Below are 22,247 nucleotides of genomic sequence, written 5' to 3' on the forward strand. Positions count from 1 at the left end.
GACTCTAGAAATCCATCAGTTATGAAAATTTCCTTTTAAGGAGGATGTTCTGTTTTTCTACATTAAAAAAAATCAATAGAGTTTTTCTGAATGGTACAGTGGATCCATATGTTTTGTGTCCGCATTCCAACTGTAGGCCAGTATGTACTCTGTTAGGATTCCTCAGACTCTGACCTACACATAGTACTTTCATTTTTTTCAGTTGTGCTCTGTGTGTATTGACCTGATGAAAGAACTAGCGAATACTGCAGCTGCTACATAACATGCAACTTTCATCAACACTCAGGTCCCCCCAAATGTACATGTTAAGGTCTGCTGTATCCTGAAGCAGCAAAACAGTTTGAAAGGTATGTTAAAAATATAACATAATCCCTGCAAAGATTATACACAGTAAATTGAACTTGGCATTGGTATTTGCCAGGATTCATAGCTCCCATTAATCCACTTGTTATAAAATTTGTACACTGTTGTAATAGGTAACATACAGGGAATATTACCTTTTATAGTATTTTAGTATAGTTAGCATGTTTTTGGTTAGTAATATCTCCATAATAACGTTTGGGAAAGGTATGCGTAATGCAGTATCTTGAATAAACATGAATTATTTGCACAACAAAAATGTGTAGCTTATGTCAGTGCTGGATTTCCAATTTTAAAAAGTCTTATGAACAGTGAAGTAAAATATGCTTGCTAGATGAATCATGTAGTTCAGGTAAAGGCATCACTTTATACGTTCAATTTGCAAAGTCTTTGAGCTTTTATATATTTCAAAGGTGACTGGTACCGATATAAATAAATGAGTCTTGTGAACCTCATAGGTGAGACTGGGATGTGGTGGGGCTGGCCTGTTGATATTCTGGTATTTCTCAGATGTGATTCAGTGAGAAAATTAATTCTAATGCTATCAAGAATTTAAAGAAAGTTAGCTTGCTCTTTATGAAAGTTAGGGAAACAAAAAAAAAAAGTGTGGGTTGGTTGTTTTTTTTTTTTTAAATTACATATGATTTAAGATTGAAGAAAAGAGTTGCAGAAATGAAGTTCAACTTTTACAGACTAATTTTTGGTATACCAGACTAGAAAGCATTTTAAATGAATGATTACAGTGTTAGTGAAAGAGCAAATGACATGAACAAAATTTCTGTAAACGTTAATACAGCCAACACCTAATTCTTAGAAAAACATCTACTGTATCTCTAACAACAATGTACTTTCATTTTAATGAAAATACTGTATATGAAACTCTTCATCTACAAAACAAGGAAGACTGACTTTGCAATTCTAAGAAACCTTTGTGTCAAACACTTTAATTACAATAGCTACTACCGACCATGTTCTGTTACTGTTTCTGGTAAAAGATTAATTAAAATTACCACTTCTTTTTTAAAGAGAGAGAAACAAAGTCCAGCATGACATTTCTACTCTCACAATACTGAAGGTCATTTAAATATATTTTAAGAACCATGAACTAAAGAGGTATAGCTATTTCAACAGATAGGTTCTATTTTAACCTTTTCTCTTTGGCTGAGGGCCATCTCTCAACTGCAGAATATTCTATGCAGAAAAAGAGAGAGAGAGAGAAAAAAAAAAAACCACCACCGCTTAAAACATTAGATGATTTGCCATTCATGTAAGACTAGGAAAAGGTTCAACTTTATATGGTGATGTGTTAGGTGAACTTGGTTTGTAGAGATTCAGGATGCTCTCAAAGAGTATGAAGCACTGGAATTTTTAGTTTGAAGCAAAGAAAAACTGGTTCTACTGGTCCTTACACACCTCTGCCCTAAGTTGCACCTATTTGTGGAAAGAAATGAACACAGCACAGATAAGTTATGTAAGCAAGTAAGCTGAACTTTTCTTTTTAATTTAAGCAAAAGTTGAATACTTCAACTAAACTGATATCAGCTTTTAAAGATCAAGAAAGAAGTCATATTTAAGAGCCATTTCTGTTCATTAGAATTAGAATATTGCTACAAAAATTAGAGGTGAGTGAATCCTGTCTACAGTATAAACATTAGCTAGTGGCTTTTCATGAGCTTACTACCTTTTATTCTTGTTTAGTAAGCCTACTACAACTGAACAACTCTGAATATAACCCCATATATTTAGCATATTGCCCAACTTTACTTGAGCAATACCTTGTTTTATTGCAGGGATCAATTTTAAACATTAAGGAACTGCATTTGTTTTCTAATTTTGCTTTTGTAATAAGTCTACTTACTATATATTTTCCTAAGCAGACTACTTGATAGAATCTCCACAAGACAGGGAAAGCTAACTGAACCTCAGCACTCAAGTACCAAAACCAAGCAGAAGAAAGGAACCAACATAAAATAATTTAATTCAAACATGATTTTTATTCATATCCTAGTGAACTGAGTTGATGAGCAGCACAGTGGTTCCAGCAATAGCTTTTTATATTTGTGACAATTACAAGGAAAATAAGATAAATGTTCAGTTTGATGAAGCTGGGGTAAACAAAGATTTAGAAGGATGCCTTGCAGGAATTTTGGATACCACTTATTTTTCCAGTACAGGTCTGGTGTAAAAAAATCCTAGCTGTATTTACAGCTGGTATGATGCAATACAGAAATATTTTTTGTCTATGAAAGCGTGTGTGTATTATAGGGATGACTCATGAGGAATGTAAGAGATTCTTTGAACAGAAAGAGCTTGAACAGCACTTGCTATGGAAAAGTGCTAAGAATGTATTAAAGACTGAATTCATTAAACTGTGATAAATCCAGAGAAGACACATGCTAAGAAGGTGAGGGTCTTAAGCTGAACAATTTTAAGACTCAGCAGCACCATTTTATTGTCTACTCAGCTATATTTTAAAAAGGCAAAAATAAATGCATGCACAGAACCAATTAGAGAAGGTAAGCACAGTATCACAAGGCATATTTAGCAACTTTATTTTATAAGGATTTTCTAGATCTGATCAGAGATCAATCTTTCTTTACAATACAAGATAAAACTGGTCATTATCTATAGTCTGATCATTTATGGCTGTATTGAACACAAGTGCTAACACATACACTCAAATGTATAAAGAACAGCTAAACTTCTTAAGTATTTATTCTTGTTGTGTTTAATACAACAATCACTATGATGTTGCACTCACGAAAAAATGCTATCTCAATAAAACGATTGTCATTCATTAAAAAAATAAGGCTACATAAAGACACATTGTAATCCAGCAAGATAAGAGCATGCTTTAAGCAAGGCGTAGACCATCAGTTTGATTAGGACTAAGCAAAGGTTTTAAGCAGTGTCCACAAGAACAACGATTAGCTTATGTTAAGGTCATGTAGTGAGACAAATTATTCTGGTTTAATGATCTCTCAAGGCGGTTACTCTATGAAAGTCTATGAGGTCAGAATTTGAAGGGGTTTTTGTGTGTGGGTTTGTTTGTTTGGTTGGTTTTTTTAAAGCAGTTTCTGCAGTTCTGTAAATCTAAAATTAATAGAGTTTTTAGCATCAGTTTGAAACACATAGGAAACCATGACTTGCAACTCTATAAGGAAATGATTGTTCAGATGAGAGAATAAAAGATATTGCAGCATCATTGTCCCTTATGCATCTTCCTCTTGTGCTTACAAAACCACTCTAAAAGCAGAGATCTCTGCTGGTTATAAATCAACAGACATCTTGAATCTTACAGGAAAGTAGGAATGAAGGCAAGCCAAATACATTGCTGACTTGGTATCTTGAAGTCCAGGTAATAGAACATAGGGGTAAGAGGTTTTGATGGACTTGCACATTAACCAAAGACAGATTTCTCAAACATAGAGGTATTGTTACACATTACAAAACTCAGAACTCTTAACAACTGTGGCAATAGAAGTCGACACTTCATGCAGTATTTCAAATCCTCTATAGAAGTCTATGAAGAACTAGTAGTAACTAGGGCCTGAATTTCCAGTATTTCATGGGATCTCCTCCTGTCAGTTATTACTCCAGGCAAAAATTTAGTCTCTTTCTGAGAGAATATATGGGGTGCAAACCATACAGAACCAGTTCTAAAGATTCTGGAACTGAATAAATACAGCTCAGGGCAGGCACTTCTTGCCTCTGATTGTATGTTAGGGGAATCACCTCACCTCTGTGCTTTGCTCTCACTCCCTCACTTTGGAGAGGAAAAAAAAAGTTATGTATTGTTTAGTAATCAGTGAGTATCTGAAAAGGACCAAGTGCTCTTCGGTCAGTAACAATGTATCTTGGAAATACTGGTCTATAAATGACATCCTGCCTGAGCCAGAATTTAATCTGTTTTTTTCTTAACAATTCCTCTCCTACCCTTGCCAAAAAAAGAATATAAAAATATTCTAAATGTAAGCAAGCTCAGATCAATACTAAGAAGTTATTATGCTTAAATTTTATGAAGAGCTTCTAAAGCACTAAAATTGAAGGAAGAAATCAAGGTTGTGACACTCACTTGATGCAGGGCAGAAGAAAATTGAGCCTTTTTTCTTGGCCTTCATACTTACATTTCACTGGTAATTCATTGGCATTCTTACCAACGCTTTCTGGATAGCCCTCTTTATAAATCCAACTTAAATACTAAATGCAGTTCTGGTGTCCCTACCTTACAGGGGACAGAGCAGAACTGGAAAAGGCCCTGAAACTAGGACAGAAGGGCAGTAAGGATAAGCCATGATATGAAAAGCTTCCATACAATGAACAATTTAGCCTGGAAAACAAATGACTGGGTGGCATAGAAAAGGTTAATGGGGAAAGATTGTTCACTGTCTCTTCCAGTGTAAGAGGTAGAGGTCATCAACTAAAATTAACAGGAGGCACGTTCAAAACAAATAATAGGAGTCAGCTACAGATCGCACAATTAAGTAAAGTAGTAAGATGTGGAATTCCTTTCTGGTGATACTGTAAGTTTACACAGCCTTAAAAAGGTACTGGAAAACAACATGAAAAAAGCTTATCTTAAATTACAGACACTGTCTCTGAAATACAAGCTGCTGGAGGCTGGGAAATCATTCTGGAAAAAAAAAAATCATGACAACTTGCCCCATTCTTCTGCTTTCCCTGGGCCTCTGCTCTAGACAGCTGCTAGACAGATGATACCATCTGTATCAGGCTAGAACTTTCATGGAAGGTAAGTCTACACTCCCTGTTTGTAACATGTGGCAACAGGGAGAAACATTTGCTCTTAGTGATAGTACTTCAGTTTTACTTCAAGTATCTTATTTTTTTACTCCCTCCTTCCTTTTTCCTATTGGTTCTTCTTCAGAGAGCACAGATATAGAAAATTAATTTTTGACAAATTACAATTTTTGAATTTGAGTGGTACTCTCATTTTCCTTTAATACTGCTATGGTAACAGGATAGATGTTGGAGTCTGGCTATCTGAAAGATCCACTTTGTTCTTATGTTACACAGAATCCAACACTTTCTGAAAGAATGCTTACAGGTGAAGTGGTTAGTATAACTAATCCTTCTTCAAAACATCTAGGCAAACAGTATAGAATTCTAAGAACTGGCAGTATGTAGATACTATGGTATATTTATAAATTCTTAGCTATTAGGTGTGCAAAAGCTCACCTTGCATAATAACGTAATTTTGATGACCTATACTATTTTTTCCCCAAACTGTAGATTTGCATGTATACTTTTTAAAATTAAATATCCTGTATATATTTATATGCATATGCATTGAAAGAACTTAAAAAAAAAATAAAATGCTTGTTTCCCTAGAAGCTTCCCATGTAACACTAACTAGAATGGAATTTGCATTAAGCCCAAGGCCTGGACTGAAGCAGTTGCTGCTGATTCTCCTCTTCTCTTATCTGCTTCTAAGAAAAAAACATCTGCTTAGATTTTTTTTCACTAAGCCTAAGAATGCTGTATCTAGATCAAATAAACTCTGACCCTTGAATAGTGGAGTTGCGGGATCCAGTTTGCAAGCAAAGTCAGCAGGACAAAGTTTAATCTACAATGCATTACCAGACACTACAATTCTGATGGAAGAATGTAGTGCTAATATAACATTCCAATTAAACTTACACATTGAGACTAATGAAGTTTTTAACTGTTAAGATCTCTTTGAGTACAGACCCTTCTTTAAACGTCTTGAAAAAATAATCCATTAAGCCTAAAGATGAAATACAGCTACCATACACTCCTTTTAAAGCTAACAGGCAGCATAATAACTTGAGGCATGATGGAGTGTTTTCCCTGTGTCTCATTGTTTTATGGGTGTTCCTGGTTGCTGGATCCACTCAAAGGTGCAACTGGATGCTCCTTATTTCTTGTATCTCTGTATATTTGCCCTCTGGAGGTGATACAGGACATGTTCAAAACCAGTTTGTAGTAATACTACCACTACTATACTTCGTACTATACTGCTACTGCTTTCTACTAATTCCTACCCTTCAGTTTCGCATACAATTTTTTCATGGTAACATGCAGACTAGATTAAAGCTTACCCATAACTGATTTACACTGCAAAGGCAGATGCAATCCAGGATAATAAGTATTGCGTTAATAACTGCTAAGTGTAAAAATTACACTTTTAGTCTGGTAACTAGTAAGTTTCCAAGAAAGAGGGAAAGCTTTAAAGGAACAGGATTAATGGTACATTTCAGTGGTATTCATTCTGTCAGCATTAAGGTGGAGTAAAACAATCTCTTAGGGAAAAACAAAAGCTCTAATAAACTTGGATTATTTCAGTGACCCAATTTGCAGGTGCAGGAAGGAAGCTACAGCTAATGAGTGGGGAAACAAGTAAGAAGTACCTTTGAACAGGAATCTTTCTTGGTGGCAAAACGAGCTCAAGAAGCCTGAAATTTTATATTCAGACACTTAATGAATCTTCAGTGTCCAAGTCTGGGCCTTGCCCCACCCCTTTAAAAAATAATAATTATAAATTAAATAAATTAACTCTTTTTTTAAAGGTTGGCATATATGAAAGCAGAAGCCACATTTCCTTCTAGCAATGGGCATTATTTACATAATGTATAGAAATGTTATTAAAAATTATTTTTGTAATTATTGTCTGAGATAAGTCAGTGCAGTTCTGTATTCTTTTGTGGCATTACTGAACAAAAAGAATATAGTTACTTTTAGCATTTAAACATGGTGTCTTCTTTGACCTGAATGATGCAACCTTAAGCATATGTCCATTTGTACTGAAAAATACCTGACCTTTTTTTAACATTCAAGTAAAACACTCTATTGATATAAGGATTAGCCAAATTAGAAAAATCCAGTGGACTTTTAATGAGTACTGATTTTTTTTTTTAATTAAAAGTCAGAAACTCCACACAAACAACCTAAGATAGAGGTGACCAACACAACAGCCACAGATTCCAACTTAATGGCACAGTGCCAGTCGAGCTGCTGCACGATTGACATGGAACTAAAAATCTGCCTACTGCAATCATCGTAAGTTCTCTGATGTTTTACAGCAGCTGACCATTGGTGATTGATTACTTTTGGGTAAGAGAAAGTGGCTGATGTCCAGCAACTAGTCAACATAACTGCTATATGAAGACCTCTGCCCAGGAAGAAATAGTCACTACAGGTCATCTGCTGCACAGTAACATGACTGCAAGAAGGCTGGGGAAAAGTTAGACTTCATGTCCTAACTTTTATTGTCCGCATCCTCCATGACAGTATACTTACCCAACTCTCTTGCCCAGTCTTATATCTCTTTGCACGCTGGTTAGGAAAGGAGGCCAGGAAGAAGTCTTGTGAGCTACTCCTGCCTCTCAGTTGCACTTAGCATGTGATGGGATCAGCCAAATCTCATTGCTGAGCATCTGGCAGGTAGCAGAGACATTGCTGCTACTCTAGGCCCTCTGCCTGCAGGAGAAGTTCAGTTGTACATGTTTGACCTGGAGTCAGGTAGTGGCTGAGAAGTGCCAGTCGTTGTGGGACAAGATTTCTTAAATGACAGGTTACTTACAAAATAGTGCATATCCATCTTCAGACGTCTACTGTGCAAAGACACAAAATTCACGCTAGTGCCACATGCTGCTCTACGCTGTCTGCTGCAGCTCAACTACCTAAAATTTAAATCTTGAAAATTAATTACCATCTGACAAATGCACCAAATTGTAGCAATAAAATCTGTGTGCTTCTCTTCCAGTATTTTTCCTTGAACTCTCTCCAAGACTTACTCTTCACAGTAAGTGAAGAGTATACTGTAGTATACTTGCACAAAATATGCTTGTGTATGCACACATGGAGGGAAGAAAGGTGGCTGATGTCTTTAAGGCTATTAACGTGAACTGGAACTAGCCAACACAGAAAAAGATTATGTATTTTGCATTATGCAATTCATTCAAGTGAAAATAAAAGGTAAGAGGCAGCTATTCTTTTTTTTTTTTTTTTTTTTTTTAAGGAAAGAACTTCAAAAGTTCAGGTATTTTTAAAGTTTCCAGACTTACACAAATGGTGACATTCTCACATTTACAGGTACACCTAAAATTGCTATTGAATTTACAGCTAGTATTCTCCTGCCTATAAACGCACGGATCCATACCCTGGGTCTCTTCAATGCCTATATTGATCAATTTGGGTATTTTTTATAAAAGTTGATAGTTCTTGTTAAATCAAGACTGACTGTTGAAATGCTATGCAACTTTAATTCATGATATGAACAAATTTGCAATGACGTATATTCAGACAATTAAAAAACCTTACTGCTTATATTGTTTGACAGTTAAAGGTGACGTTTAATACTTGCAGTATTTGCTAGTGGTCTTAATTTGTAAAAAGAGTTTAATAGAACAGATGCCATTATAGCTCAACCAATAATCAAGAGTTATTGCAAAGAGGATAAAAATCACTTGAAAATATGACTTAACACATACGAAGCATTTATGAAAAGGTAAACATATTCCCAAGCAGAATGATTCATTGAAAGATAGCTTTTCTGTCTTGGAGAAAGACTTTATACAAAAGATAAAACAAAGTAGCAAACAAGTTCTTCTGAGCCTATACATACAATATATATTGTATCCTGACATTTACTTATATTTAGTAGCTCATCATCATGTTTTTGATAACTGTTATAACTAGGATAAATGAGTTCTAAAGAAACTAATGCAGAATTAAAAATTTAATTGATCTTCCCATACCCATTCCTTGTAAGAATATATGTTTCAAGACATACTGAATTAAAAAAAAAAAAAGGCAGCAGCAATTTCAGAAAATTAAAACCTACTTCTGAAACAGATGGTTAAATTGTAGGATCAACTTAATACACTAAATAAAGTAAAATATTAGTATGTCTATAATCTGTATAGTGGACTACTTTTTGATTCTTAACAGTGTTAGAAGAAAACACTGAAATTGAGTCAATTTTTCTTCTCCTAGGATCCAAATTTTTAAAATTTCCAACTGAATTATTTGACAGTGAGAATAAAAACCTATTACTAGTGTCTAAGTTATATCAACATGAACTATGCTTAAAGTGTTTTTCCTGGCCTGTGTAAACTTGCTTTACAAGCCACATTCTAGATTATTATATATTAAGATTATCTGTGCAAAAAGCCTGTGGGCAACACAACCTTGTTTTAGTAATGTTGGTGTTTATCACTGTGTCAATGTGATTTTTCTATTGAGGAATACAGTCTAAACAAAACCCCAAGTTTTATAGAAATAGTTATATGACATCTCCAGTACTCATATCAAATTTAACTTGGTTTTAAAATTTTAACAACATTCTAAAAAATTATTTTAATACTCTAGTCGCTAGTAATGTAAGGGGTCTCAGTCACACATCAATAGGTAGGGGCAGTATCAGGTCTCAGGAGTTCTTTCACTTTTCACTACTTAGGTTCATACCATGGCACCGTTCTCTTGGAACAGTATTATTCCCACATGGATCACATTACTGGATAGCTCTCAAGGTCACAACATTTTAAATATTATCACTGCACTACCCAGAAACTGACAATGTCCTGCAGTGGTAGATAGAGCCCATGTTCCTTCCATTCCCCTTTTTATTGATTCCAGTTTGCTCAGGCTCAAACTCTTCTTTGCCTTTGTAAAGGAAAAAGTAGGTATGAAGGAGTTTCACATACTAGCCATTTAGATTCTTGAATATGGATGCTACATATTACATACTCCTTTACTTTATCCTCCACTTGGAGGTCATCAATGTCTCACGCCAGAGTAACCTCACAGTAACTATAACAACTAGTTACTAGCAACAAGACAAGAATAAAGAAGTGGAGTGGTATGTGATTGCTGCCAGTTGTAAAGGTCTGTATTCTTCATCTGTGGCACAAATGCTCTGATGGCCTATGAAACAAGAAGCCAGTCTCACCAGAAGTTGGCAAGTAAAAGTAAGTAATAATAGTGAATAATTCTCCCTACACAAACTCTATGATAGTCACACTATGTTACTTTCTTTCTTAGGGAAGCAGGTAAACAGCAGTTACATCAGTTACCTTAGACATTTGCTTATTTCTCTCCAGGTAAATTCTAATGCTGCCAAAATCCATGCATTTCTTTTCCTCCCCCAACATATTAAAAAGGAAACTGGTCAGAGACATTTCACAATGGCTGGTTGAAAGGTTTCCTGTAAAATAAGAAACTGCTTTTTAAGTTGATTTTTAATTTGCTGTTGTTGAAATTTGATACTAAGTCTGTTTTTCGAGTAATTGGATCCTCTCACTTCAGGTACAGAATGGAGATCTAGACAAATGTAACTAAGCTTTTGCCCAGTTTTCTGGAAATCAAACCTGAGAGAGTAAGTCTCAGTTTAAGGTATTCTGCTATTATGTTTTCAACCAGTTCTATTATTGTTTCTCAACCTTATAAAATAAATACAAAAAAAAGCTCCAAAACTAAAGAGTGAGGAACAAGCTGCTGAAAAAAATCCAAGGTTTTAACAACTGTTTATTAAACGGACAAACAAAAAATACTGTTACTCCATTAAGCAGTTTTTCTTGCATTAACCCCATATTTTAGTTAGCATGGGCTATTCCTTATAGATGAGTGTTTTTGAAAGACTTAGGCAACATTTTTCACTCTAGTTTGTGAACACCTGTTTTCTACCGAGTTTCTAAAAGGCTTCGGAAAGAGTAAGCAAGAAACTGAAGTCTACTTGTCAGCAGAATTGATTTGCTATATAAGGATCCACAACTTCATTGCAAACTGTCTGAGGCCTGAAAAATCCAAAAGATTGAGTGTTACTGTAAGGTTTAATCTCTTTTTAAAGTAGCTATCAAACATTATCTAATAAGTTACTTTAAGAATCTAATTAATTATTAACCTTCTCTTTAATTTAAAGTTAGGAACATTGCAGCTAACATTTACCTTCACCTGACTGTAGGAATACTTTTACAGTTTCACAGAAATGGCAATTTGGCTGTGCAAAGTAATACAGAAGGTTTTGGGAGATAGTTGTTTCTTAACAGACTGAGTAAAGCTTCATGTGACTGGCTATATATTTACTATTAATGCCTCTGTTACTTCAGCAGTGGAGCTGAAGTAACTCTGTCTACTTTTATCAGTGCCTAAGGCAAACTATTTGTAAACTATTTTGCCTATTTGCAAACTTCAGATGGTCAATGAAGACACGATATTAATACTTTAATTCCAGACTTAAACCTTTGCTTCCAAAGAAGATGCAGTAATTTTATGGTGTCTTTATTAAGCTTAAATTTGTGTACCAGGCTAATTACTTTGCTAAACAATTCATCTACTGAAATGTGAGATAGATATTTAAGAATTTCTTGATTTTTATTATTCAACAAGGAAACATGGTTACCCTTAAGTTTTCCACAATGCTTGAGAATCCTTTCCGCTTTTCTCCACATTAAACATTCTTGGCATCATAATCCCTGATATTAATTTGTCTTATAGACATTCCATTTGATTTGTAAAGGTCACTGTCTTTTTAGCATTTAAACACTGCTATAAGTCAGCTTTTTACTTACATTTGGGTCTTATATTAATCTAATTTTATTTTAACTAAGAAAAAAAAGTCAAAAAAGTGATTGCTGTAGTTAATTATAATGAAAGAATATTTCATTGGTGAGAATTAAAGTCATACAACTTAGGTGTAAATAGGTCTTCTCCCTATTGATTTTGATAAAAGTTATAAATCAAGGTAATTCTGAGTCTAATGGGGGTATAAAACCAAAGTCTAATGTTCCCCAAAGTCTAATGTTCCCCAAAGAAAACTTGAACCAAAAAAATCTGCTGAAAATACAAGAACAATCCTGTAATTTTAATCTAACACAGAAGACCAGCCTAGTATAGTAACTTGTGTATTAGAAAAAACACATTTCAATAAAGCAGTATTGTTCCCCACACCACCCTAACTTACACTAAATTACAGACTGGAAAACAGCACCTTCTTCCCAAAGCTTGAAGGAAGGTCTCTCTCGTGATAAACTAAAACAGATACAGTGTCTTGTAATCAACAAACGTTGAATCAAATCTACACTGGTGGATAAAACTATTTCGGGATTTCAGGAATTTCTCCAGAATGCAGCATATTCAAGTAAAACAAACACCTAAACACATTTTTGCCCTTACTTGACAAACCAAACTCCTTGGTATGAAGTTTACACAACTATTTCACTTATTTCAAAGACACTTCACAGCCTGATTACACGTGTCTGCTGAAAATACTCCTTGAGGAAGAAAGAAGACTTGCAGCTGATGAACTAAAAATGTTTATTAGCTGAGGAAGCTGCCAACTTGAATATTGGTTGAAATGCCAGCTCTCTAAGTGAGCAGATAGTATTAACGTGTTGCATCCAATTGGTAAAATGTTTCCGTATGAGAAAGCTGACATGCTTTGAACAAGCTTTATTCTTCCCTTGCAATTTAAAGTTGAGAAAAGCTCTGATCATAAAAGCAGATTTTTTCAAAGTATCTATTTAGGATCACAATCTGTGTCCAAGAACATAGCTCTGAAAATGTTATCTGAAGTACATACTTAAGAAATTCACTTACCAGAAATCAATTTAACATTGGCATAACAATTTTTTTCCCTACCAAAGGCAAAATCTTTGCAACAAAGCTAAAATTTTAAGTCTTCCCAGCCAAAACACCATGTAAACATTGTACACGAAATTAATACAAATACACCTTCAGAAATTATGAGGCACTTTCTGAACTACAGCTCAAATGGGATATTGTGAATACGAGTTGGTGAAACTATTGGATCTGCCTTTTGAGTGTTTGCATGATCAGGCTTTTAAATGTTGTTATTTTCTTGTCCACATAAGTCTGAAGTAAGTTCTAGTACTACAGTACCAGAATTAAAAAAAAAGAAAGAGTAATTTATAGTCAACCAGTGTTATGCCACTCTAAGTTTTCAAATGAGTTTTGTAAAATCCTACTATAGAGTCCAGGGCCCTTTTTTAGAAACAGATCCAAAACCTCTCTAAAACGGCAATCCAAACTTTCTGCTCCATCACAAGCTGTTGCAAGTGGGCTCACAGAAACTAAAAAGCAAGACACTCCCCTCCAAATTGTTGAATGATGTAACTGAAGACTAGAAATGGCATTCAAATATTTTTTCAACAGTAAGTATGACTCTATGATTAGTAAAAACGCAAGTGGAATTCTTGTCCGGACTTACGTTACCACAAACTGCATTGCATGAATTCTACTGGCAAGTGTTGCATCACATGGCCAAGGAGTAGTTAGCTCACAATTTGCATGTGTAATTTACATGTTTCCACATGCAATTAAAAAAAAATAAGTCTGAGCTTTTAGTAAGGTTTTGCAGGAGAGATCACAAAATACCCATTGGCTAACATCAAGTGACTTGGTGCTTTCAGTTCAGTTCTTCAGTACAGCGGTGTCCAAATCATAAACTCAAATTTTGAAGGATTTCCATGTAATCAGCATATTGTCTAAACTGACCTTTTACCATCCAGTTACTGATAAGCAGATATTTAAATAATACCCTAAATAACAAGTATAACAAGGGTAGTGAGAGACAGCTCCATCTTCCTTTTACAGTAACTGTGAACAGACATTACTTCCCAGTTTCAACAGATGGCTGAACATGCGCCCCACCCCCTTTTCTTTTAAACAAGTTACTCGCAGGCTTTTAAATTACCACCAACACCTGTAGCTTTACGCACAGGTACATATAGGCCAGGCAGGACAAGCCGGAGCAGACACTTTTAGTGCCAGTGGATCTCGCTGTGGTGGAACAGCTGCGCCTGCCTCCAGCCTCTGTCCTCGTGATCAGAAACCGGCTCAACGTCCCTCCTCCGCCCCCTCGCCTCGAGGGGTGGACACAGAACATGGACAGCCCCACACATCTGGAGAGGAGACCTATCTCAGCTTCTGGTGCCAGCTAGCAGACAAACTGCCGACGGCAGCGTCTGTAAGGCACGGATGTGAAGGGGAAGGGACTCGCGTGCTTTGGGCAAAGGGCTGGTATTTGAGGGCGGCGTATGTCGGACCGCCCGCGCCCTGCCGAGGCAGAGAGGGATATCCGCCCGCGTCCACAGACGGCCGGCCGGGGTGGGAGCCGGCCCACCAGGGAGGCACCGGCCTGAGGAGAACGAGAAGAGGCGTGCGGCCGGCGTCGCTCCGCTCTCGGCCTCTTACCACGTACCATCTCGATGATCTTGGTCTTCCGACCCGTCTTCTTCTTCATGGTGAAGATGTACTGGGCCAGCACCACCCCGGCGACCAGGGCGCACACGCTGGCGCTGGCCACCGCTCCCATCTTCGCCACGGCGGTCCTGTCCATGGTAGCTCCCCGGGGCAAGCCAAGGCGCCGAGAGCTGCTGCGGGGAAGCGGGGCCGCCCCCTCGTCGCTGAAGGAGGGGCGGGGATGGCGGGGTGTGTGCGTTCTCCTCAGCGCCGGCCCGAGCGGGTCCACACCGACCGCCAGACCCGGCAAGTCGGCAACGACGGCGCCTCCCGCCCCCGCCGCACGCGCCCCGCCGCCTCGGCTGCGGCGCGGGCTCCCCGCGAGACGTCACGTGCGCGTGGCCTGCAGGCGGCACCACGCGTGAGGAAAAGGGGGGGAGAAAGGGGGACGGCTGGTGGAGCAGGGCGCCGCAGAGGGCGGCCTCGAAGGCGAGAGGCTTCTGCGAGGGCTTTGGAAAAGAAAAGCACCAGCCAGGAGGTTAGATTTTTCCTCAGGAAACACAAAGGAATGCCTCTCTTCCCGGCCCCCTCCCCCCCCCGGAAGGAATGAGAGAGCCCAACGGTCCGTCACGCCCCTTCCCAAACTACATTTCCCAGTGCCGGCGCGAAGCGCGGCTTTCCCTGCTGGGCCGGGCGGGGCGGGGCTGGGCTGGTACTTAAGGCGCTGTGAGAAGAACAGCGGAGGTGGCGGCGGCAAGGGGGAGGGAGCTGTAACGGTGCCGGTCTGTGTCTCTCGCTTCGCTTCAGACGGCTGAGCCTGAGCGAGGAGCTCCCGTGAGGAACGGGGGGCGACCGCCGCCCCGGAGCAAGTCGGACCGCACCGCACCCGGGAGGTGCCGTCTCCCACCCAGGTAACCCCCCGCCGGTCTCTGTCTCTCTTCTCCCACTCCCGGGTGTGTGTGTGTGTGTCCGGGCGCGGCTCCTGAGGTGCGGGGCTCGGGTGGAGGTGCTGTGGGTGGTGCACAGCGGCTCTGTGAGGGTGTGTGGGGAGGGCTGTGCTGTCGCCAGCCTGCACTCGGCTGCAGCGGGTTTCCTGGCTGGCATGACAACGGTAACCGCCTAAGGTGAAAAAATAAATGTTTTTATTAGCTGGTCACTGTTTCCTTTAAGGAGGGAAGGCGCCGGCTTGCAGGCTGCGTTTGCTCCGGAGGAAAACAAGGAGTGAGCCCATCATTTTTCCTTCTTCCCGGAAAGAACCGCCGGAGCTGGTGCTGCCTGGCTGCCCCTCGCCTCTCCTGCGGGCTGTGTGGGGTCTACTGTGTTCAGGTTTGTCCCACTCGTGGCAGAGCATAGGCATTGAGCTGTGAGTTTTGAACTAGGGTAATGTTACTGTCAAGCTGCCTACAAAAGGATTAGTCTCCTCCCGCCCCCCCCCCCCCCCCCTTCCTAAAATAACAGCAGGTAGGGAGCAGAAAAGCTGATTTGTGCCCTCTCTGACTCAGTTCTTTAGTTGTGTCACTAGGGCATCTTCAAGGCGATTACTTGGTGGAGGTTTTGATGTCTGTTTATGTCTTCATTTACTTTTCTAAAAATAAGTTCTCTTGCAGAAGACTTGCATCAGAATCTTTTTTCCTGATACGCCTTGGTAAGAGAGAAAACCTCAGTTCTGTGACTTTGAAAACTTATATTACTTTCTTAATGCTTGTTACAAAAGACTTTTTAAAATTGTTAAAAAGCTGTTATATTTTGCTTGTTCTTCATATAACTAGCAGTGTCTGTCACAACTAATTTGTAAACTAATGGCAAGAAGTTTCCTAAGGAGGTTTGATGAACTACATAACCATAAACCCAAGATACCTGAAAAAACCCCCACTTATTCATCTCACACTGGAGCAATGTGAAGCTGAGAGATGGAATATACTTAATGAAAGTTGTTGCTAATGAAGAAAAAGTTGTTTGTAGAAACATTTGTGTATATATTAGTATACACTTTAACAATTATTTGTTTCCTTTTCAGTGAAGAAGAATGTCGTTGTTTAAAGCTAGAGACTGGTGGTCCACCATACTTGGAGAAAAGGAAGAATTTGACCAAGGCTGTCTCTGTGTTGCTGATGTTGATAATAGTGGCAGTGGACAAGGTAAATTCAGAATGTCATGGTTGCTGGCTTTTAAGCTATACAGCTGCAGGTTTAATTGGCAAATGCATGCTGAAAGCTTGTTAGCCAGACTAGTTGGCTAGGTATTTTAAAGTCTGCTATCTCTTATGTGTCCCTGTAGGCTTAAGACAAATTCAATGCTATTTGTCTTTGTATATTTGTAGGTTTCTAAACATCTAAATTCTCCCTTGTGTTCAACAGTAATTTTTCTCATGCCTTATTCCCCAATGGTAGATATCTTTAAAATAGAATATTTTCAGTTAGTCATGGGAACAAACACATGTTGTGAGTAGTTTAAAAAAACTTAAGGACAAAAAGGAAGGTGAGACCTAATAAGCTAAGAATTTAGAAAAACAGATAACCTTTTCTGCCTGGAAAATCAGAGGCCATTGAAATAAGTGACTCTGCTTGAATAAACCCTTCTTTTCTGTGTAGTCAATAATTTGGAATGATATTTGCTGTCAGGGAGTGTTCTTGTATGTGTATGTTTTTTTAAAATAATAAATATTTGGGATTTTTCTCTGATACACTCATGCTCATCTTAGAGCTCTGTTTTTGCTCGGTAGAGGTACTTGAGTTTGATTTCACCATTGCCGTACACTTTAAAAATTATTTTTATTTTAGTTTGTCCCTTTTTTCAGGAGGATTTATACAAAGTTGAGATGTTTACTGGTTTGGTGTACAACCTTTTTCAGTAGAAATTCATAGAATCATGGAATCATTTGGGTTGGAAAAGACCTTTAAGATCCAGTCCAACTATAAACCTAACACTGCCAAGTCCACTACTAAACCATGTCCCTAAGTGCCACATCTACATGACTTTTAAATACCTCCAGGACTGGTGACTCAACCACTTCCTTGGGCAGCCTGTTCCAATGCTTGACAACCCTTTCAGTGAAGAAATTTTTCGTAATATCTAATCTAAACCTCCCCTAGTGCAACTTGAGGCTATTTCCTCTTGTCCTATTGCTTGTTACTTGGGAGAAGACTGACACCCACCTTGCTACAACCTCCTTTCAAGTGGTTGTAGAGAGTGATAAGGTCTCCCCTCAGCCTCCTTTTCTTCAGGCTAAACAACCCCAGTTCCCCTGGCCACTCCTCATAAGACTTGTGCTCTAGACCCTTCATTAGCTTCATTGCCCCTCTTTTGGATGTGCTGCAGCACCTCAGTGTCTCTTTTGTAGTGAGGGGCCCAAAACTGAACACTGTATTTGAGGTGCAGCCTCACCAGGGCTGAGTACAGGGGGATGATCACTGCCCTAGTCCTGCTGGCCACACTGTTTCTGATACAAGCCAGGATGCTATTGGCCTTCTTGGCCACCTGGGTGCATTGCTGGCTCATATTCAGCTGGCTGTTGACCGACACTGCCAGGTCCTTTTCCACTGGGCAGCTTTCCAGCCACTCTTCCCCAAGCCTGTGGTGTTGTATGGGGTTGTTGTGACCCAAGTGTGGGACCCAGCACTCAGCCTTGTTGAACCTCATACAGTTGGCCTCAGCCCATTGATCCAGCCTGTCCAGATCCCTCTGTAGAGCCTTCCTTCCCTCAAGCAGATCAACACTCCCACCCAACTTGGTGTTGTCTGCAAACTTACTGAGGGTGCACTTGATCCCCTTGTCCAGATTACTGATAAAGATATTAAACAGAACTGGCCCCAATACTGAGCCCTGAGGAACACCACTTGTGACTTGCTGCCGACTGGATTTAACTCCATTCACCACTGCTCTTTGGGCCTGGCTGTGCAGCCAGTTTTTAACCCAGCAAAGAGTGTGCCCATCCAAGCCATGAGCAGCCAGTTTATCCAGGAGAATGCTGTGGGAAATGGTGTCAAAGGCTTTACTAAAGTCCAGATAAACAACATCCACAGCCTTTCCTTCATCCACTAAGCAGGTCACCTTGTCATAGAAGGAGATCAGGTTAGTCAAGCAGGACCTGCCTTTCATAAAGCCATGCTGACTGAGCCTGATCACCTGGTTGTTGTGTACGTGCCATATGATGGCATGCAAGATGATCTGCTCCATAACCTTCCATAACCAAGGTCAGACTGACAGGCCTGTAGTTGCCCAGATCTTTCTTCTGGCCCTTCTTGTAGATGGGTGTCACATCTGCTAACCTCCAGTCAATTGGGACCTCCCCAGTTAGCCAGGACTGCTGATAAATGATGGAAAGTTGCTTGGTGAGCACTTCTCCCAGCTCCCTCACTACCCTTGGGTGGATCATATCTGGCCCCATAGACTTGTGTGTGTCTAAGTGGTGTAGCAGGTTGCTAATGATTTCCCCTCAGATTATGGGGGCTTCATTCTGCTCCCTCTTTCTGTCTTCTAGCTCAGGGAGCTGGGTACCCTGAGAACAACTGGTCTTTAACTATTAAAGACTGAGGCAAAGATGGCATTAAGTACCTTAGCCTTTTCTTCATCCTTTGTCACTATGTTTCCTCCCACATCCAATAAAGGATGGAGATTCTCATTAGCCCTCCTTTTGTTGCTAATGTATTTATGGAAACGTTTTTCATTGTCTTTTATGGCAGTAGCCAGATTAAGTTCTAGTTGGGCTTTGGCCCTTCTGAATTTCTCCCTGCATAACCTCATGACATCCTTGTAGTCCTCCTGAGTTTCCTGCCCCTTCTTCCAAAGGTCATAAACTCTCTTTTCTTTTTTCCTGAGTTTCAGCCAAAGCTCTCTGTTCAGCCAGGCTGGTCATCTTCCCTGCTGACTCGTCTTTTGGCACATGGGGACGGCCTGCTCCTGTGCCTTTAAGATTTCCTTCCTGAAGAATGTCCAGCCTTCTTGGACTCCTTTGCCTTTCAGGACTGCCTTCCGAGGGACTCTGTCAACCAGGCCCCTAAACAGGCCAAATTCTGCCCTTTAGAAGTCCAGGGTAGCACTTCTGCTAACTCTGCTCTTTACTTCTCCGAGAATTGAAAACACTATCATTTCATGATTGCTATGCCCAAGACAGTCTCCAACCATCACATCACCCACAAGTCCTTCCCTGTTCGCAAACAACAGGTCCAGTGGTACGCCTTGCCTGGTTGGCTCCCTCACCAGCTGTGTGAGGAAGTTATCTTCCACACACTCCAGGAACCTCCTAGACTGTTTCCTCTCTGCTCTATTGTATTTCCAGCAGACATCTGGTAAGCTGAAGCCCCCCACGAGAACAAGGGCTAGCAATCGTGAGACTTCTCCCAGCTACTTATAGAATATCTCATCTATCTCTTCATCCAGGTTGGGTGGTCTATGACAGACTTCCACCCTGATATCTGCCTTGTTGGCCTTTCCCCTGATTCTTGCCCATAAACACTCGACGCTTTCATCACCATCATCAAGGTCTAGATAATCAAAACACTCCCTAACATACAGGGCTACCCCACCACCTCTCCTTCCTTGCCTATCCCTTGTGAAGAGTTTATAGCCATCCATTGCAGCACTCCAGTTGTGTGAGTCATCTCACCATGTTTCCGTGATGGCAACTGTATTACAGTTTCCCTGCTGCACAATAGCTTCCAGGTCCTCCTGTTCGTTGCCCATGTTGCATGCATGGCATGGGCATTGGCCCATGGCATGGCATTGGCCACCTTTTTTTGGGGAGAAGTCCTAGTTCCTATGTGACTGTTCTCAGGTGCTTCCGTGGTTTCTAACACGTTTTAACCCTTGCATCTTTGCCGCCACGTGGATCTCTATCCCCTACCTCCACTGAGACAGCAGACCAAAGGACCTTGCTAGCACACTGTCCCCTCAAACATTGGAGACCTGTCCCCAGGCTTATCTCTAGCGAGCCTGGTTTTATCCCTTTCCCCCTTCACATCTAGTTTAAAGCTCTTTCAGTGAGCCCTGCTAACTCCTGTGCAAAGATCCTTTTCCCCCTTTGGGACAAGTGTAGCCCATCTGTTGCCTGCAGGCTTGGTGTTGTGTAGACTGACCTGTGGTCAAAAACCCCAAAACTCTGCCAGAGTTCTGAATAGTCTTTTCCTAGTGGAAAAAAATGTAACTGATATAAAAGCATGACTTAAACAGTGTCGTGGGAGTGGTAGTCTGCTGTTTTATTTACTTTCTCAACATTATATTTTCTCTTTGGTTTTAGACTAGGCTCTTTTTCTTCCAGAGTTCAGGACCAAAAGTGAATCAGCTAGTTGCAATTGCCTAACCACAGGTCAAAATATCCTCACTTAAGTATTTTTAAGGAATTAATAACTAAAATGGATTTAGTTTACTGCTGATGGAATACTTGTTACTCAACTGAGGATAAGATGAGAGTGGGGAAGACAGGCAGTATTCTCTGAATGAGGGACTTGGGTGTGGAAGTTTTTTGTGACTGAAGAAGAGAGGAAGCAAGCAGCTGTTCTGAGCTTTTGATGTGGGGTCCTGTGGAACTATGCCAAGCCTTTAGAGCCAGGTGGACTTTGTTTAGGAATACTTGTACATTGTCCTGACTTGTGGACAAGTTTTATTGGTTTTGATTTTGATCTGCATTGATACAAGGACCTACATCTAGAGGAAATAAGTACTGGCAGCCAACTCTAGTTGTTGGTAGTTATCGTGGGAGGCACCTTGTTGGGATCTTTTCATTAATAATTTTTTGTTATTCACTAACAACCAAATAACTATTTGCTTAAAATACTGATTCCAAAATAAGTCTGATGTAACTATTGCATTCCCTTTTGAGGTAATGGATCTGTCTCAAGAGTAGGTGACCTCAAGGCCTAGCTTTGTTGACCTAATGTAGCAATTACCTGGCTTCAGCTTGCATTTGGATAAATGTCATCAGTCCCAATGTTAAAATTTCACACTTCTGCTGGTGTAATATGTGTATGCACAAATTCAAGATGTAGAAGCTGAAAGTTTGAAGTACTCTTCAAAACCAGAATGGGACTTTTAAAGAAGTGTGAACATAGTCTAAAACGATGGAATAGTAACAATGGTCAGTGCCACCACCTTGATAATTGCTATATTGAACGCTTTACTGACAGGTTTTCATGGATTTAGAAAGCAGCTAATTGCTACTCTTAACCTAGAAGACACAGCATAATCAACATTAATTGAATGATGTAAATATTCTATCTTTTTAGGGTATTCTTTGAAGCACTTCTGCGGCAAATTTAATTCCACATGTGCTGTAGTATTCTGTAGTCTCCTTTGGTGGGGGATTTTTTTTTTTTTTTTTTTTTTTTTAGATAAAATTATTGTGGGCAGTTATATGGGATATCTCCGAATCTTTAATCCACATCCTGTGAAACCTGGAGATGGAGTACAACCTGAAGACTTGCTCTTGGAAGTGCAGTTACGAGAACCAATATTGCAGGTGGAAGTGGGAAAATTTGTTTCGTAAGTCAACGACAGGCTGTGTTGCTGTTTATTTAAGGCTTATATGTGATTTTCTTTCTTTGTTTTGGGGGGTGGGTTTTCAATTTCCAGATGGACAGCTACTAAGCACATCTATGAATGCTGTAGTATGCATTTGATCTGCTCCTTGAATCATCTTGATATGAGAGAGTTTTTACTTAATGCGTATGTGGAGGAAGATCTTCCAGATACTTGTACAATTTATTTAAAGT

At 39.6% G+C, this 22,247-nt stretch overlaps 2 protein-coding genes across 9 annotated transcripts in view; one reads left to right on the forward strand and one right to left on the reverse strand.

The window, feature by feature from the left end:
- Window positions 1-14,927, reverse strand: part of NT5C3A (5'-nucleotidase, cytosolic IIIA) — a 29,084-nt gene extending 14,157 nt beyond the window's left edge. For 2 of the 5 annotated variants that reach the window (XM_030007540.2, XM_030007541.2), the window contains exon 1: window positions 14,561-14,923. In XM_030007540.2, the coding sequence (XP_029863400.1) occupies window positions 14,561-14,698 (138 nt within the window). In that variant the 5' untranslated portion in view covers window positions 14,699-14,923. Of the gene's footprint in view, window positions 1-6,749; window positions 6,837-14,560 lie in introns of those variants that run through there. The other 3 variants (XM_030007539.2, XM_030007545.2, XM_041122105.1) reach the window with 3 other exon arrangements.
- A 315-nt stretch (window positions 14,928-15,242) lies between these two features.
- BBS9 (Bardet-Biedl syndrome 9) overlaps window positions 15,243-22,247 on the forward strand; it is a 329,252-nt gene continuing 322,247 nt past the window's right edge. For all 4 annotated transcript variants that reach the window (XM_030007534.2, XM_030007536.2, XM_030007535.2 and 1 more), the window contains exons 1-3: window positions 15,243-15,452; window positions 16,559-16,679; window positions 21,867-22,017. In XM_030007534.2, coding sequence (XP_029863394.1) covers window positions 16,568-16,679; window positions 21,867-22,017 — 263 coding nt within the window. In that variant the 5' untranslated portion in view covers window positions 15,243-15,452; window positions 16,559-16,567. The remainder of the gene's footprint in view (window positions 15,453-16,558; window positions 16,680-21,866; window positions 22,018-22,247) is intronic.

The sequence above is a fragment of the Aquila chrysaetos genome, chromosome 3 (genome assembly GCF_900496995.4).
Source record: "Aquila chrysaetos chrysaetos chromosome 3, bAquChr1.4, whole genome shotgun sequence".
NCBI classification, from domain to species: Eukaryota; Metazoa; Chordata; class Aves; order Accipitriformes; family Accipitridae; genus Aquila; species Aquila chrysaetos.